This window comes from Sparus aurata, chromosome 8 (genome assembly GCF_900880675.1).
Source record: "Sparus aurata chromosome 8, fSpaAur1.1, whole genome shotgun sequence".
Classification (NCBI taxonomy): Eukaryota; Metazoa; Chordata; class Actinopteri; order Spariformes; family Sparidae; genus Sparus; species Sparus aurata.
This window is the reverse complement of record NC_044194.1, coordinates 4518150-4536692: the sequence shown is the minus strand read 5'-3', so window position 1 is coordinate 4536692 and position 18543 is coordinate 4518150. Positions and strand designations below refer to the sequence as shown.

Genomic DNA, 18543 nt, shown 5'->3' with positions numbered 1-18543 from the left:
TGTGATGTTCTGAGTTCAGTGTGTAGTCAGACCCTGCATCACATCTGAGGACATGTTACAGACCTGGGATCTGTTTTTACGACAGTGGCGCTGCTCTTACAAACTGTGGAGGTCGCTGAGTCATACAAAAGACCATTTCTACATAATGTTGCTTTAATAAATGGTTTATAAAGCATGTGACTGTTTGTCCACAGTGAAATAACTATGAACTATACTTTTATTTCACCATTTATTAATGTTTAATCCTTATAAAGTGCTTCTCCGCCTCCATCAGCCCTGTAGCTCCACTGCAGTGTTTAATAGTCAGACTGCCCCTTTAATGTGCACAACACACGTCACATGAGACGCTCTCCTTTATTTCTCTCAGACACATGCAGCCACTCTGGATTAAAAAATAATAATAATAAAAGATAAAACACATTCAAATTGGACTTCCGGTTCATTCTGCGCGCGTGACATGACCCTCAGTGCGTTCTGTCTCTGTGCGTCTTCACACTGACCCTGAGTGAAACACGTGTTAATATGAATTTTACTTTTATATGTTATAAAATAAATATAATCTTCGTCATTCAGCAGTCCGCACGCTCCATCAGCTCTCCATCCTGGACCTGCGCACCGTCGCGCCCCGCCGCCTTCTCACAGACGCCCGCAAGGTGACGCCCTCCTCCAGCTTGAAGCGGGCGATGCCTCCCGCCTCGTCCAGTTTCTTGGCGCTGCAGCACGGGGTCGGAACCTTCATGGTGTTGCCGAACTTGGAGTAGTCCACCGCGTACATGCCGTCCTCCTCGGACACGGTGGGCACGAAGCGCTGCCCCCACAGGATCTCCTCCGACACGTACGACGTCCTGGCCTGCGTGGTGATGCCCGTGGTCTCCACCACGCCCTCCAGCACCACGACCACCTCGATGTCCTCGTGCTGCAGGTCGGAGGCGGACAGCTGGTACAGGGGGCTGTTCTTGTCGATCACGTGGCAGATGATGAGGGGGGACACGAGGAAGACGCCGTTGGTCCCCACCGGGTTGTCCATGTGGATGTCGATCTGGTCCAGTGGAACCACCTCGCCCTCCTCGGTGGTGGTTTTCTTCACCACCTGCATCCGCACGGTGGCGCTGATGATCATGCTCTTCCTCAGGTCGCCGATGCGGATCATGAAGCACAGCTTGTTGTTCCGGACGGAGATGACGGCGTGCTTGCTGAAAATGAGCGTCTCGGCGCGCCGGTTGGCCTGCGCGGTTTTCATGAAGATGCAGCCGAGCATGATGGCGTTGATGACCAGTCCGACGATGTTCTGCACGATCAGGATGATGATGGCGGAGACGCACTCCTCCGTGACCATCCGGCCACCGAAGCCGATGGTCACCTGGACCTCAATGGAGAAGAGGAAGGCGGAGGCGAAGGAGTGGATGTCCGTTACGCACGGGACGAAGTCGTCTCCTCTCTCGTCCAGGTCGCCGTGCGCGAAGGCGATGAGCCACCAGATCATCCCGAAGAGGAGCCAGCTGCACAGGAAGGACATGGTGAAAATGATGAGCGTGTGGAGCCATTTTAAGTCCACCAGGGTGGTGAAGACGTCCTGCAAGAACCGGCCCTGTTCTCGGATGTTGGTGTGCGCCACATTGCAGGTGCCGTTCTTGGCGACGAAGCGAGCCTTCCCCGGCTTCGCCCGGAACTTTGGCTGCTGCAGGACATCCTCAGCCAACCGTGTCAGCAGGTAATCCTCAGGGATGAGTCCTTTCCTGGACAACATATCGCTCCCATACTACGGAACCACAGCCTTTTTTTTTTGGGCTCTGGTTCGGCTGGAAGATGGAGAACTTTCCTCGTTATCGCTCTTTTCTCACCGGTCGGGAGGACAGTCTGGTTGTCGCCGGTTTCCCGGAGCTATGCGCGCTCCTCACGTTTCCAGATCAGGCGCTTCACAACTGCGGGAGTCCCATGAGAAGATTCTCCTTCCAGCTCTGCAGCTGCCGCCGTCAGTCACGGCTAAGACCGACCGTCCACACGTGTAGTTGGGGCCACAGCACCCTGTGCCATGGTGAACCGGCCCTGCGGCGGGGCGCTGCCTCGGGCGTGCAAGGAAGACTCAGTGAGATGTAAAATGTTGGCGCGGCAGAATCATGTTCCTCTGAGCTGATTTTTATCACCTTTGGATGAGAAGGCAGGTTTTAGTGGCGCAGTCGGCTCTCTGCTGACTCCGACACTTCAGCGCAGCTCGGTAACGTGAGATGGAGACGCGGTGAGGTGGAGGAGGCAGTCCCTCCCTCCCCTCCTTCCCTCCCTGCCTCCTCCACCTCTGTGGTGCCCTCCCTGTGATTCTCAAACAGAATGAAGAAGTGAGCCAATTACGCACTAAATTCATGCAGATGTGAAGCTCACACTGAATATATAATGAGCTGAATGTAGGGCGCATCGTCCTCAGGCTGTGTGGTGTGAAATCAGCTTTACATTAAGACAAAGTGTGACACCCACAGAGACACATTCAGTCTTTTCGTGAACATCCAGGCCTGTGTTTTAAACCCCCATCATCCTGTTCTGCTCCTCTGTGGAAAGACTTTATTTCACAGGCTCCTCGTGTCACCATGAAACTGTCTGATGTCAGGTGTGAGTCCTGGCAGCAGCAGCCGGCGCCTCTCGCCTCCCTCTGACACCCCGGAGTATTTGAAGATGATCACTATGCCGTGCCGCTTGGCTCTCTGCCTCAGCTTGCCCGGACAGCATCGTGTACTCCTCAGCTGTGCCTTCAGGTCACTTTAAACCTGCGATGACTCATTTGTTTTTTAAAGTCTCACACAAGCGCACAAAACTTTTCCATCAGTCCCAATCAGCCAACCCCCACACAAAAAAACACCACAGCAACGTTAATGATAATTTATGTTTTTATTAACAAAGAATTAACCTTTTCTTTATGTACAAATATAATACAACATGGTTAAAAAATAAAAGGAATATATTCCATGGGGACAATTGCACTTTGAATGTCTTCTCTCTCCGTCGCTGTCGTCTTTGTGCTACTTGTCTGCTCGCACGAAGGAGGTGAAGACGCTGTCCTCCTTCTCCAGCAGGGCCTCGGGCCTGTCGTACTCCAGGATGATCCCCCGCTTCATCACAATCACCAGGTCGGCATTCAGGATGGTGTGGACGCGATGCTGCACAGTGGTGGAGGAGGGGAGAGAAAGCAAAGATGCTGATGCTGAATCTACATCTTACACTTTAACAATAAACTAGCTGTTATAATCAAGTCCTGCAGTGACCGTCCTTCGTCCACGCTGCATTTGTTTTGCACCAGCAGTGAGGATGGAGGTCAGAGCTCTCAGGGGGGGAAATGGGAGAGAGCTGCATGCATTACTGTAAACGCCTGAGGCTCCGGTACAGTGTGGTGGGGGAGATACTCACTGCTATAGTAACTACTGTGCGGTCAGCAAAGGCGGTCATCACCACTTTCTGCAGGATGCTCTCCTGTGAGGACGGAGAGAGGAGGGACAAAAAGCACATGTGTGAGAAACACTACAGGACTGTTTTAAACTCCTCTTGAAGCTCATCTTTCAACCTCTTCATCCTCATCGCTGTGTCCCCGATGAAACGCTCCACTGCGTCTCCTCGCGGCTCTTTGTGACCCCGTCGTTCAGGAGAGGGGTCTTAAGTAACAAGCAGCCATTCTCAGACGCTGACTTCCCCTCAGGCTCTCACTGCGCTCACTATCTTCCCCTCCACGTTATTCTTTAGTCTTTTTCTGCTTCATGCACACCTCCTACACTCTGCCTTTCTTTGTATCCTGCTCTTACATCATACAGCATGAGATGACAGAACAAACATGTGATCCACGCTGGATGAGAAGCGGCTCTAACCACAGATTTTTGTAAACGAGCGGAGTAAAATCAGAAAACAGCTCAATCGGGATTAGTTCTGTTTGTCTGATGCTGTTAATTCTTTCATTTACGAGAATAACAAGATTTCATATATCGATCTGTAGGTTTTAACTCTTCAGCTGTGTGTGAATATAAACCTTTGGATTTTAAAAAGCCATTAGCTGAAGTGGTTTTCTCTTTATGTCTTTGGTTCACATTAAGTGATTCTCTCGTCTTCTCAGCTTTCTTCCCTTCGCCTCTCTCCATCTTATCTCCTGAACGCTCCTCCACCACCTCACATTTCTCTCTCTCTCACACACACACACACACTGACACACACCGTCGCCATGTCTATGGACGCCGTGGCCTCGTCCATGATGAGGATGCTGCTCTTCCTGACGAAGGCTCTGGCCAGACAGAACAGCTGCCTCTGGCCCTGACTGAAGTTCTCTCCTCCCTCCGTCACCGCGGCGTCTGCAGGAGAAAAACATTAATCTCAATGTTGTCAACTGTGTGTACTTTTATGAACATATGTCCAGACAAACGTTCCCAATCCAGTATTATTCTGGCTCATTTAGAGGGCAGAGTCAATTGGCTTTTACGGATCAATATCTGAAAACCTTAACTGCTGTTGTGAGCTCTATCAGCCAGCGCACACCTGGTTTATAATCCTGCTTTAAATCACATGAGAACGACCTTTTAACGCTTTCATGAATAAAACCGTAAACACGTGATTTATCTGGAGCCACTGCAGAGCCGCCCTGATTCATCTGAATATATTTCGTCCCAGAGATGACCTTCACGATGCTTTGAAAGTTGCATTTCTTTGAGGTAATGTGCAATTATCATCTTTATTGGATGGATACGTTTTATAGAGAAAACCACTTGGCCACCAGAACAACCAATAATGGTTTTATATGATGCACGAGACGAGGTGAGGTCAAAATTTTATATATTCCTAAAAGATGTATAAAAACGACAACGCCACACCTCCAGATTTGCTGTTTTCCAAGTAAATTACAAGGATTTAACATTAAATAAGTCTATTTATACAATCAGTGCAGCACCACTAAAACTCCACACACTGACGCTGTGTGCAAACTTTAATTGGGTGTGAACTCTGGTGTTTCTGATCAATATTAATTTGAACTTTTGGCTCCAGCGAACATCAACAAAAGCAGCACACACATTTGTCAGCGTCACACCAGACAAGTGAAAGCAGGTTTAAGCCGAGCAGCAGTCTGTTATTTTTATTTAAAAGTATAAGGAGCCAACAGGAGCTGCAGCGAGACGGACCAACACATTCATCATGCATGTATGTGAGGTCTGTTGCAGAGGCCCTTCAGCTAATATCTGATCTGATGGTGAGACTGCTGCGGCCGTCAGCTCTCCTGTGAGCTAAGAATAATGTGGCTGTGTAAGCGTGCAGGACGGAGGAGCTTCACAGCCGACACGACTCGGACGGGCGAGGTTAAAAATTCATGCTGGTGAGCTCCGATACAGCAGCCTGATCTGTGCACGGAGACACGAGAGCAGCTGACAGATGTGATGATCTCATGTGACCACAGATGAGGTATCATTTTATTTTGATGTATAGATAATCGCCTCACAGTTCAGTTATATACCGCAGCGTAATAACACTGGTCCTGTCCAGTCTGTGGCATAGATAACAGTTTGTTTACGTGCAAGAGTCGAGCTAAGTTTAGCGTTCTGGCATGTTAGCCCGGCCTCACCAGACTATTTCATAAATCAGTCTGGTCCCTCTCAATTAATTTCTGGTTTCAGTGGGTGGATATCAACTTTCCTCTGGACGCAATTGGACAGACCGACAACCAATCAGAGCAATGAAATGTGTGAAGTAGCACATGCAAGTCTAGAAAGTTCCTACTGAGCTTTGAGGCAGGAAAAAGATGGCGGCCTGGTCAGAAACACACTGAAATGTGTTTAGTCGACGCAGTGAAAGAATCTTTATTCATATTTGATCAGTATCGCCTCAGTTGATCTGAGTTTTGTGAGCCTGGAGGGACCGGCAGCCTGCACGCTATTTGACTTTTAAATCCGGATCAGTGAAGCTCTTCTGTCCAAAAATAAAAAAGGGGGCTCCTCTGTCGTACAACATAATCCAGCTCTTATCAGTGTGAAGAGCAGGAGGGCATCAGAGCTGAGCAGATCGGTCCTCTTCCCAGGCTGCTAACATGTGCTAATTACCACTGAACACAAAGCAGAGCTGTCTGCATGTATTTAGCTACATTAGAAGTCAGAAGATCACCAAAGTTATTACAATTCATCCTGAGGAGGACATGAATATCTGCACAAAACTGGTGGAGAACCTGACAAACATTTCCATCTCTGGAGCTCAGAGGGGAGAAATTTCATGAAGAGCAACAGACATGTAATAGTGAGTCTGTTTGTGTGTGTGTGTGCGTGTGTGTGCATACTGACACACACATATAGATTCCATCCTACACATTTTTTCTCACCCAGGCCGCCTGGAAGGGATTTAACGACCGGTTTCAGCTGAGCGATGTCCAGAGCCTCCCAGAGCATCTCATCTGTGGCCTTCATCTCTGGGTCCAGGTTGAACCTGCACACACACACACACACACACACACACACACACATTAAAACACTTGTGCAAGGACATTATTAGCTATAACAGCACATTCAACATGAACATCATCGTTAAGAAAGTGCAGACCAGAGACGGGGAGTGATGCAAGGGAGGAATTTTTCTTTTCTGGTGCTCCTTTTTCTAAGTTCTAAATAGTTTTTTTCATGTGTTGAGAAGAGTAAAACTAAGATTTCACTCGTGGAAATGTTTATTTTTCTAGAGGAACTATGGCCCAAGCGTTTTTTTTCTGCAATACTAATTTTGACCACAAGAGGCAGATGTGCACCACCACTCATATCCTAAACAAGATGAAAAGCATCCAATTAGTGCTGCTAAAGGACAACAATTATTAAAGAATGTTTTCCAACCTCCATCTCAGACACGTTCAACTCGTTTTCTGTCATTTCTTGCCAGAAATATGCACTTTCCTCATCTTCCTCTCGGCTGTGATTCAGTATTCACATGCTGTGTCTCAATTCAGGGTCTGCATCCTCTGAAGGACTCGGCCTTTGTGGTCTTCGAAGGCGAGTCCTTCGGAGCGACCTTGTTAACGTGTCAGCCGTTGTTAAATGTGACGGTCTAGCCTTTGGAGCATTTCCTGGTTTTACCCTTACATCAGGATTTCTGCCGCCCAGTTCGCGAAAGTGACGATCTACGCCAGGCGATGTCGCCACTTTCTCTCTTTCTTTCTGCCTTTTCGGGCGCGTAAAGAATCTTGGGATATGTGAGGCCACAAAGGATCGTAGCGGTGCGTCCTCCAAAAACAGGGAAAAGCAGGAGGGCTGCATTTGGAGGAGCCTTCAGATTGGGACAGCCTCGCCAAAAGAAACATGACAGTCACGCTGCGTAACATCTTAACATATAATAGATGCATGTTGTATTTGGAGTGCAGAATTGGATGCTTTTCATCTTATTTAGGACCTGAGCAGTCGTGCACTTCTGCCTCTCGTGGTCAGTGATGAGTATTACAGACGGAAACACTTGAGTCCTAGTTCCTATTTTTTCAACTGGGATTCACACACAGAAAAAAAAGATTTCACACATGGAATTTCTTTTTTTCACTCCTCTCAACACATGAAAAGAAAATGTTCGACCTGAAAAAAAATGTTTTCACTCGGCTCGACACATAAAATATTTTTCACTCTACTTTAGAAAAAGGAGCACTAGAAATGTTCTCCCTCGTCCCTCAGGGCTTCCGTAGACATTGTCACATTGTCTTTATATCTCTCCTCCTCTTCTTCTCCGATGTGACAAAGCTTTTATGGTCACTGCAGCTGAGATCTAAAAATAAACTCCTGCGGTGGAGTTTTCAGAGGAATGTCCTCTTATCTGCAAACCCTCAGCTCGACTCATGCTTCAGACAAGTGTGTCTGAAGTGTGTCACAGTTTGCCAACTGGTCCTGTAGCTGGAAACGTTGGGCCTCAGAAACCTCAGAGACAAGAATCATCGTACCGGATGGTGCCGCTGAACAGGATGGGGTCCTGGAGGATGATGGACAGGCGAGATCTGAGGGTCTGCAGAGGCAGCTTGGCGATGTCGATGTCATCGATCACGATCCTGCCTGTGAGGAAACAAAAATCATGATAACAAAGTGCCGTTATTACGGAAGAGGATTAGGGCCACATGTGAATTTTTATTTTTAGTTCTGACTTTAAAGTCAGAATTCTGAGAAAAAAGTCAGAATTCTAACTTTAATCTCAGAATTCTGACTTTTTTCTCAGAATTCTGACTTTAATCTCAGAATTCTAACTTTTTTCTCAGAATTCCAATTTTAATCTCAGAATTCTAACTTTAATCTCATAATTCTGACTTTAATCTCAGAATTCTAACTTTAATCTCATAATTCTGATTTTAATCTCAGAATTCTGACTTTAATCTCATAATTCTGACTTTTTTCTCATAATTCCAACTTTAATCTCAGAATTCTAACTTTAATCTCAGAATTCCGACTTTAATCTCAGAATTCTGACTTTTTTCTCATAATTCCAATTTTAATCTCAGAATTCTAACTTTAATCTCATAATTCTGACTTTAATCTCAGAATTCTAACTTTAATCTCATAATTCTGATTTTAATCTCATAATTCTGACTTTAATCTCATAATTCTGACTTTTTTCTCATAATTCCAACTTTAATCTCAGAATTCTAACTTTAATCTCAGAATTCTGACTTTAATCTCAGAATTCTGACTTTTTTCTCAGAATTCTGACTTTAATCTCAGAATTCTGACTTTTTTCTCAGAATTCTAACTTTAATCTCAGAATTCTGACTTTAATCTCAGAATTCTAACTTTAATCTCAGAATTCTGACTTTAATCTCAGAATTCTGACTTTTTTCTCAGAATTCTAACTTTAATCTCAGAATTCTGACTTTAATCTCAGAATTCTGACTTTTTTCTCATAATTCCAACTTTAATCTCAGAATTCTAACTTTAATCTCAGAATTCTGACTTTAATCTCAGAATTCTGACTTTTTTCTCAGAATTCTGACTTTAATCTCAGAATTCTGACTTTAATCTCAGAATTCTGACTTTTTTCTCAGAATTCTAACTTTTTTCTCAGAATTCTGACTTTAATCTCAGAATTCTGACTTTTTTCTCAGAATTCTAACTTTAATCTCAGAATTCTGACTTTTTTCTCAGAATTCTAACTTTAATCTCAGAATTCTGACTTTTTTCTCAGAATTCTAACTTTAATCTCACAATTCTAACTTTAATCTCAGAATTCTGACTTTTTTCTCAGAATTCTGACTTTAATCTCAGAATTCTGACTTTAATCTCAGAAGTCAGAACTAAAAAAAAAATTCACATGTGGCCCTAATCCTCTTCCGTACGTTATAACGAGAACATTATCAGTATTTAATGCATTTATTACATCACTAACAAAGCTTTTATCTGATTTGAAGTGTTGCTGTTTTACCCTCAAACATGTCCACCATGCGAAAGAAGGCCAGGGAGAAAGAGGACTTGCCGCTGCCCGTCCTGCCACAGATCCCCACCTCCAAATAAACACATAAACTCATGAATAAATTCACGTTCGCATTTAGTTTCCAGTTTTAGTAACACACACACACAGTCTGATTACCTTCTGCCCGGGGTTGATGTGTGCGTTGACATTCTTTAACACGGGCTTCAGCGTTGTGTCGTATCGGACGCTCAGATTCTGGATCTTGATCTCTCCCTGTCGGGGCCAGCCGTCAGGGACCTGAGTCACCGCTGAGACGCACACAAACATCTTTTAATAATCTCTCAAGAAGCCAAAAATCACAGCAGAGGATAACCACAGTGGGTTCACACAGTCAATAGCTACGTGTTTATTCATGTAAGGTAGATTAGTAAGTTATCTAAAGGTATTAACTCATGCGAAAAAACATCTGAAGGGGGATAAAGATACATTTCTCATGAGCATGGTGACGCCCGGCTTCATCTGACAGGGAGAAAAGTCGATGTAGTCTGACTTTGATTCATTCTGATGCAGAAATCATAAAAACCTTCAACCACAATCAACAACCAGATGTGATTTCTCTTGTGCACCTGCAGAATCAGTGCACAAGGTTGAGTTTATGTTGGAAGTGTGACGGTGTCGCTGCACTCACTGAGCAGCCCCTCATAGTTCTCCGGTTCCGTCTTGAGCAGGCCGTTAATCCTCTTAACTGAGCCGAGCTGGACTTCCATGTCTGCCAGGTTACGCACCATCCAGTTCATGTAGTTGGATACCTGATACGTGGAGGGAGGAGGAGGAGGAGGAGGAGGAGGAGGAGGAGGAAGTGGGGAACAGTTGGGTAAATGTCACAGCAGTCACACGGGGGGCATGTTAGAGTGCTTTCAAATGTAGATTAATGATTTCATGTTGATCAGATTGGATCGACTTTCAAAATATAGGAATAATTCTGGCAACTTACTGGAAAAAAACAAGCTCAGTTTTCAGGTTTATGTGTAACATAAGAGCTCAAAGAGTTTTCACAATATCTAATTCTCGAGTTTATTTGATTTGACTGGACAGAAATGTAGAAATAGTTAGAAAGAAACACTTCAGACAGACATCTCGTGCTCGGGGTCGAACGATGACAGAATACAGAAGTTTTGTTGTTTTATTGATCTCGGCTATGTTTTTTTAAATAAGTTAATGTGGTGGAACAGAATTTTACAATCCGACGTATTAATAAGTTGTTTTTCGTGCAGCAAATGAGCCTCTGATTCAGGAAGCTTCGAGAAAAGATTCAACTACTGTACCAGAAGATGTATTTTTAAACATAATTTCATCCAGATTTTTTAATAATTTATGATTTTTCAGTAGTTAATCTGATCAGGAACATTCTTCTAATTCTTCTACAAGTTTAAATATAGAAAATAAACCCAAAATAAATAAAAAAGTTAATGGCAAAATACTTAAATCTGAATTGGGAAACTTTGGGGAACTTCTGCACTGATGTAGAATGAGTACGTACCATGAGTGCGTACGTCAGTCCCAGCCCCACCAGTCCGGTGGACAGGTGGTTGTACAGACAGTTGGTGATGGAGGCTACAGCTGCCACCAGCACCACACAGGCCCCGATGTACTCCTGCAGGGACAGAGGACGAAACAGCAACGAGTTAACGCACCACTGAATAATTAAAAGAAAGGTAAATAAAAGCACATCCGTTGTTATAGATCTGTGTGGCATCACAAAGACGAGCCGTGTTGACAAAAAGTGTTCTCTTCCGCATCCGTGCACATGAATCCATGAACATGTGGCGCTTTTCTCCTCCGCCGCTGAGAAAACACGAGCTGCGTGCCAGTCGATACATAAAACATCACATGCACACGGATGTGATGTGTAAACCATTAAAAATTCAGTTTTTCAGCGTCCCAACAGAGGGAGCAGTTATCCAGCAAGCATCAATAAAAATGTGAAGCAGCTGCAGACTGACAGACAGCAAACAGGACCGATCCGGATCATTACCATGCGGACCTCCAGCCAGCGGTTGGCTGCCGTGAGGAAGAGAGAGGCGATGTTGTTGGCGTCGGTGTACTGCAGCAACCGCTGTCTGAACCTGGGCTCGTACCTGCAGACGGAAACAAAAGACAAAGGCTTGTTTTTATTTGTGCTTTTACATCCTGAAATGCTGCGATAATAATTACACAACTGCTGCAGATAAATTACCATCCAATACCGATGATGCATCTGAAGCAAACTCCTGTAATCCTGAGCATTAAATATGCACTAAATCCACGAGGGCAGCTGGATTTGTGGTTAACAAAATGTCAAATTAAGGGAGATAATCACAACTGAAGATGGAGACTCTCAGAGGATGATGTAGAATAATCCTCTATTAATATCCCTCATTCAGTTCAGGTAGTTTGACTTCTGCACAACTCTGACAGTGCATTCTGTGGAAAAGGGTGTAAAAAAGTGTTTGTAATGATTACCTGAGGGCTCTTATAGTGGTGAGACCCTCCACCGTCTCAGAGAAGTGGGAGAGTAAAGGGAGCTGGGTGCTGTCCTCCAGCTGCTGCAGGTCCCTGACAGGAAGACGGAAAACACGACGGAGAGGAGAAATATCAGCTGAAGCAAAGCTCGGGTCGCATTAAAGAGCAACGTGATACGAAACAACGGCACAAGATCTCTGACAGGTCGGACGTGTGTCTGATCCAGCAGCATTGATTTATATCGTCGTTAAGATACACCTTTATTTTGAAATTCCCATTCAGTATTCACACCCACATTCTGAGAAATCGTGGAGATATAAATGTAACTGATTGTGTTGAATACACATACGATTTCGTCTCATATCGATCGCAGGCCGCTGTATCGAATCGAATAGAAATCGTATCGTAGAAGACTTTGTGATATCGTATAATTCTGCAAAGAATCGTTTTAATATCGTATTGTTATGAAACTTGTGATTTACACGTCTAGTGACAGGCTCAGATAATAGATGAATCAAACTACACTCATCTTATACTCATGCATAGGGCTGTATATCACCAGGTACCCCGCGATACGATACTATCACGATATTTTGCCCACGATAACGATAATATCACGATACAGCAATTCTGCGATAATCGATATATTGCAAAAAATGTCATCCACGATACATCACGATATCTGTGTCACTGAAGAAATTCAGAATTTACTGACTGCATTGAATCCATTTCACCGGAATTACAAAAAATTGTCAATCACTTTCACATGAATGACAGCCAAGTAAAACAAAGTGTATACTGCACAGTGGCTCTTCTTAACACACACACTGACTGCAACTTAATATTATATACAAATATTATTAAATATTGATATTTATCCAGTGTATCGATTACGTGGATGACGAAATATCGCGATATATCGTAGTATCGATATTTTGGTACATCCCTACTTATGCATGGACAAAACTGCTTATTTCACATTGAACAAGGCTTTAATTTTGAAAAACAAATCTAATTTAAAATATCTATTTTAGTTAAATGTACATGTAATGATTTAATGCCTTAGTCTCACTACCAGGAAGGTGGAGAGATACTTAATACCTACTTACTGTATTGAATTGTTCGACTGTTTGGGGGCTTAAACCATTGACTTCAAATCAGCTGAGTCATAAATCAGCTGTTTAAAACCTTCCCTCTGTCATTTGTGTGTATTTATAGAATATAAACTCCTTCTCAGGTCGTAAAACGCTGTCACGACACAGAGGACGTGACCTCGGCGTCCTCGGTGGAAGCGACAGCTCTGATTACAGAGACATCCGGCCACTCTGCGTCGCCTTGCTCACCTGGAGGCCATCCGGAAGTATTTCTGGATGAAGTAGCAGGTGACGGCCAGCGGCAGGAGGGCGATGAGGAAGACCGGGGTCACGTAGGAAATGACGCCCAGGGCGGAGACGCACAGCAGGGTGGAGCGGCTGAGGCACTCCAGCGTGGTGGGGACGTGCTGGTCGATGGTGTTGGTGTCCGTGGAGAACCTGTTGAGGATGCTGCCGAGCGGAGTCGTCTCGAACAGCCTGGAGGGAAAAAACAGCAAGTCGACTCTGTGATGACCCTCAGGAACCAAGCTAGGCTCTAATAACATCATTTTCATCATAATTTCATCTCAAAATACTTCTACAGATTATATCCTCCCCAAAGAATGCCACTAAACATATCTCAGACATTTCCACATCATTAGAATAAAACTAATCTGTATTTAAACATCTGTTTATGAAGCCGTGCGTGTGAGTGTGTATACAGTACATGCAGCTGTGTTAGGTGCGTATTTTCTGTCTGTGATGTCTCCTAGGTTTTGTGTGAGGGACAGCAGATGGCACTCTGAGTAATGGGGCGACAAATAAGGTGCTTTAACTGTTGTTTTCCTGCTTTAAATGATCTGTTTTTATCACACACATCTGCTTGTTTTCAGACGTCACGAGGCAGAGCTGCAACACACACACACACACACACACACACTGAGCGTCGTACCTCATGGGGGCGAGTACGATCTTGTGCAGGAGCTGCTGATGAAGCTCTTTGGCCACTTTGAGGCCGGTCCACTCCACGGCCACGGAGGTGGCCAGACACAGGATGATGCCGAGGCAGCACAGCACGCTGAAGATGGACAGATACCACGAGTGACTGAAGCCGCAGGCCTGCAGAGAGAGAGAGAAGGTGTGGGAGTGTTCCCGTCACTCAGCTTGCTTGAACTGTAATTAAAAGCCTAAATAAACTCTGGGGCTGGTTAACGATTAGCTATCCACAGCCGGTGAACCGTTGAAAGCTGATCTGGCAGCGTTTCAACAAAAAAAGAAACTCACTTTCTCCTCAATTTACCTCCCAGTTCATTTCACGCCTGGACTGATTCTGTCTCATCTTCTCATAGAACTTAAAATATTCACATTCATGACACCAAACAGCCAGCAAAGATCCAACTTGGGTCAAAAATAAGAAGAATTAGATGCATTTTGGACGTCAATGTCAAATTTTATCGGATTATTTCAGCATAAGATGCATTTTTACTTTCATGTGCTGCAGTGGAACATGTGACCATCATCAGCACAGAGATCATAAACCTCCAGCAGCGCCTGAGACAAACAACATCTAACATGTAGCATATTTAATGCTGATGGTGGAGGCAGCTGAGGAGGTGGAGGTGGAGGGAGTGAGGGGCAGTGTGTGCGCTGCAGAGAGGAGAATGAATAATCACCGCTCAGATTTTAAGGAGCACCGACAGGAACAGGATCGGGGTGGTTTCCTTTCTACACACAGCTTCATCACCTCCCTGAATATCACTTCATCACAATGTTTAGAGTTTCTACAAGTCTCTGCTCTGCTCTACTTTTAGAGACGTCACGACAATTTCCAGGTGCTTCTGGTGACAGAACCAGACAAATCACGCACTTTTCCGAACCCTAATCTACTAGTTTCTGTGCATGAGCCCAATGTTTCCCACGACATAAAATTGAAAGCATACATTCGCGTAAATTAATAATAACAGACAGAAGCTGTGCAGATGACGGTGAAGTGAACATTTAGTTGCCTGTGCTGTCCGACAGCAGCCTGGCAGCGACATAAAGTGTCGGCCTTGTGTTTGATAGCAGAACAGGACTTCTGAGTGTCCCCACGTGGGTTTAGTCCGCAGCACGGCACAGATTAGATAAACCTGGCAAACACTCGCTGACGCTCGGCCAAACACGATGTCCTCTGCATCCGAGCGGCAATCTAGCTGCACTTAACTGAACATTTCGCCTGCGTTTGTGTGTTATAATGAAGCAGCAGAGTGAAGGAGAGACGACTACAATCTTTAACCTGCTGTCGCCAACATCCAGCATCCACACACAGACACACAAGCAACACAAAGACACACATGCATCTCATACGTGACTATTTATAATGCCGCCTCACTGGACCTGGAACATGATAACCTGCCAGCAGCTGCTGCGGCCTCCCCGACATGTGAACGACACAGCTTAACCTTCGCCGGTATAAATATTGTGTTTACGAGTGTGTGTGTGTGTGTGTGTGTGTGTGTGTGTGTGTGTGTTATTTAGCTTTCACAGATTATGTGTGTGCGTGCCGGACTGAACTGGGGAGAAGCTGAAAAGACAAGCTTCAAATTCAATGAAGGTTAAAGAGGTATATGTTCATGCACACACTTCTAAATCAATTTATTTAAAGTCAAGTCAGCCTCAGATTTGATCTATTAATATGTTTTTTGCAGCTTTTTCAACGTCTACATGAATCAAATCTCTGAATCTTTACATTTCCCAGCAGCACTTTCTCTCTGAGTCGTCCTCGGCGTGCGAGGCTTCACAAACACTCGTACTCGGCTGTAAACATCCTTTTATAAATAGCTCCCTCATTTCCACGCAGAGACTCCGTCAGTGCGTTCTTGTGCCTCCAACATGCAGATGAGTCTGAGCTGCAGACGCTCCGGGCCGCGTGAGAGAAAACGCTCCATCTGGAGCTGGCAGCGTCTGCGTTTGTGTTTCAGGTCAGCGCTGCTCAACTGAGTGAGAAAACTGTTACGCAATTTCACTCCGGCTGGTTTGAGAACATAACATAGATCTGATGAACTGTTTTCTACTCGTCTGTGACGGAGTTCATGTTACTGTAAATAAGGGCTGCAACCAACTATTCATTCAGTATTGGTTAAAGGTTCATTATGTGAGAATTGGCCACGTGTCAAAGTCGTACTCCAAACAAATAAGCTGCAGAGCAAATGCTAATTGCTGCTAAATGCCGTTTAGCTAGTTTGCTCAGTTAGCCAGTGTTGGAGACTTTTAGGAAAATGAATGACTGTGAATGTCTGGAGTTGCAGATATGAGGCCTGAAGAGATTCTACACTCCCAACAATGAATGTAATGTTACTTTGAACATTTGGTGTTACTGTACCCATGTGTGCATGCTGTACCAAAGTCTGAGATTGACAAAAAATACCAGTTTTTCCTCATTCCTCATCAAATTTGGTGTGTTGTCGGGGCTGGAGCTAGCTGGTTAGCATGCTAATGTCAACCAAAAACCTAAAATGATCCAGTTAAGTGAGTTCTGCAACCTGTTTGGCTTGTGACTCCTTCAAAATGAATTATTTAGAAGTCTATAAATCACAACCCGAACCCTTTGACCTGTAAAGTTCTCACAGTGTCTTATTTTAATAGATTTTTAGAGGCAAAAGATTAAAAAAAACTCCAAAGATTGCACATAAAAATCCAAATTTGTGACTTAAAACTTTGACTTGAGCCCCTCGCAGCTATCCTCTGACTTAACAGAGGAGTCTCGACCTCTTGGTTGGGTCATAAGATGCAGAAGAAGAAAAGTTCATCTTCATTGAGCGACAATCAAACAGAAAATAAACTGAGCGACTCGTTAAACTGCCGATCAGCACAGAGGACAGCGGTCTCTCACCTGAGCGACGGTACAGTTTCGAGCCGTAGCGTTGATCTTGGCTTCGATGACCTGCGACGTCCAGTGTGCCAGCCAGTAGTCGATGGCGACCATGAGGGAATGTTTGAGGAGCTGCGACAGGAGGAGCAGGCTGAGCAGGAGGACGCCGGCGGACGACAGGTAGGTGCCGCAGGAGCGCCAGGGGATGGTGGCGCGCTGACGCATCACCTGCGACATGTTGTCGTCATCGTCGCTCTCCAAGGATTCCTCTGGAGGTCGAGACAGAGACGAGTTAAAATGTTGGAAGAGGCTTTTAGTTTAGTTTAGATTTGACCTGGCCCTCACAGATCTGTTCTTACTCGTCATTAAAGATTTCTGTATCTAACTGTGACCTCCTTTGCAGTGACTCACTGCTCATACACTCTCTGACATTTCTGACGTTCCTCCTCCTCCCCTCCTTCACAGATAATTGATCATTTTCTCTCACTTTCCTTCTTTGTCTGATGCTTTTTGTCCTCGTGTGTCTGTCTTAAGAGCCACTAATAGCACAGGAGAGGAAAAAACCAGCAGAGGAAGAGGGCCAAAGGAGAGGAGACATCACAGAGACAGTATGCAGCAGTATCTCTACTTCCACACCAAGCAGATGCTCATTTATGTGATAGGCGTGTGGTGTTTTTTCAGGTGCGAGCAGAGCAGCCATGGCACACTGACCGACCGGGGTCGAGGAGCTAAAGGTAACGAGCTCCCGCCTCCTCCTCCCCACCCCTGATGTAAATATATCACACTACATCATGCGGCAAGCTTTGGAGCATGAGGCTGGGAGGCAACGAGGAAAATAAATGGAGAGAATGACTGGCTGCTGCTGCTGCCATCATCACAATCATGCAGCCACTTTTAGATCTTGAGGAGCAGGAGTGACAAATATTCAGGGAAGAAAGTGAGAGAAAGAAAAAGTCTAAATGGATGATGGGTTTCTAAGATGCTGGGAGAAGCGGCCACGTCCTTGATTTTTCTTGCAGCGTCACAATGCCACAGACTTTCTTTTTGCAGTCCATGCTTTCTGGGCACACCTGCTTGATCGAAGGCAGCAGCTGATGCTGGAGCCAGAGCACAAATCCACGCAGGGGTGCCGTCAGCACGAGGGGAGACAACACAGAACACAGATAAAGTGAACAGCCACCGCACCTCAGCGACCTTTCACCACAGCCGCACATTCACCAGCAGACACACACACACACAATAAAGGATCAGATTCAGTGTTTGAGAGAACGTGGTGTCACATCCGGTACCGGAGAAAGTCTATAAAGAAAACCAAAACGGCCTGGTGTGCAAACATTGCAGCAGTTGTAACATAAAGCTTAAATGAACGCCCCCATTTTAAGGTTCTTTTTCCAAAACGAAATACCGAAATTAAAAGCATGACAGCTCCCACGTAGTTTGAGACTCAGGGATGTGCTTGGTACCATTGGAAAGGTAACACGCTCAAGTTTTTTCTAGAAGTGTAAGTGTGATTCTATGACAAACTGACACAGAGTTACAGAGGTTGGAACAGGTTTTGGTTTCCGTCCAATTCAAATGTCAAAAAACTGACTAAGATATAAGGGTTCAGGTATGTCTATGGACACAGCAGACACAATGAGGCCACAGCCACAGGTCTCAGCTTGCTACACTCAAAATCTGAAGTCAAAAGACTAAAAAATTGATTTTTCACATTTTTTTTTCTAGAGGCATGTCTGTGCGTTTTGCTTGGGTCCT

General features: G+C 44.9%; 2 protein-coding genes across 5 annotated transcripts in view; both read right to left on the bottom strand.

The window, feature by feature from the left end:
• Window positions 1-283: 283 nt before the first annotated feature.
• On the bottom strand, window positions 284-2705 carry kcnj11 (potassium inwardly rectifying channel subfamily J member 11). The gene has a single exon (XM_030424687.1). The coding sequence runs from the start codon at window positions 1745-1747 to the stop codon at window positions 590-592; it is 1158 nt and encodes a 385-aa protein (XP_030280547.1). The 5' UTR covers window positions 1748-2705; the 3' UTR covers window positions 284-589.
• Window positions 2706-2858: 153 nt separating this feature from the next.
• Window positions 2859-18543, bottom strand: part of abcc8 (ATP-binding cassette, sub-family C (CFTR/MRP), member 8) — a 54939-nt gene continuing 39254 nt past the window's right edge. For 2 of the 4 annotated variants that reach the window (XM_030424683.1, XM_030424684.1), the window contains exons 26-40: window positions 17859-17921; window positions 16810-17057; window positions 13891-14057; window positions 13209-13436; window positions 11866-11958; window positions 11399-11501; window positions 10904-11017; window positions 10052-10172; window positions 9541-9671; window positions 9376-9454; window positions 7910-8018; window positions 6326-6429; window positions 4186-4319; window positions 3394-3456; window positions 2859-3146 (exon numbers count right to left, since the gene is read on the bottom strand). In XM_030424683.1, coding sequence (XP_030280543.1) covers window positions 3009-3146; window positions 3394-3456; window positions 4186-4319; window positions 6326-6429; window positions 7910-8018; window positions 9376-9454; window positions 9541-9671; window positions 10052-10172; window positions 10904-11017; window positions 11399-11501; window positions 11866-11958; window positions 13209-13436; window positions 13891-14057; window positions 16810-17057; window positions 17859-17921 — 1895 coding nt within the window. In that variant the 3' untranslated portion in view covers window positions 2859-3008. The remainder of the gene's footprint in view (window positions 3147-3393; window positions 3457-4185; window positions 4320-6325; window positions 6430-7909; window positions 8019-9375; window positions 9455-9540; window positions 9672-10051; window positions 10173-10903; window positions 11018-11398; window positions 11502-11865; window positions 11959-13208; window positions 13437-13890; window positions 14058-16809; window positions 17058-17858; window positions 17922-18543) is intronic. The other 2 variants (XM_030424686.1, XM_030424685.1) reach the window with 1 other exon arrangement.

Bases quoted from the DNA above. Each gene is read 5' to 3' on its own strand.
- kcnj11 (XM_030424687.1), bottom strand. From the start codon at position 1,747: ATGTTGTCCAGGAAAGGACTCATCCCTGAGGATTACCTGCTGACACGG.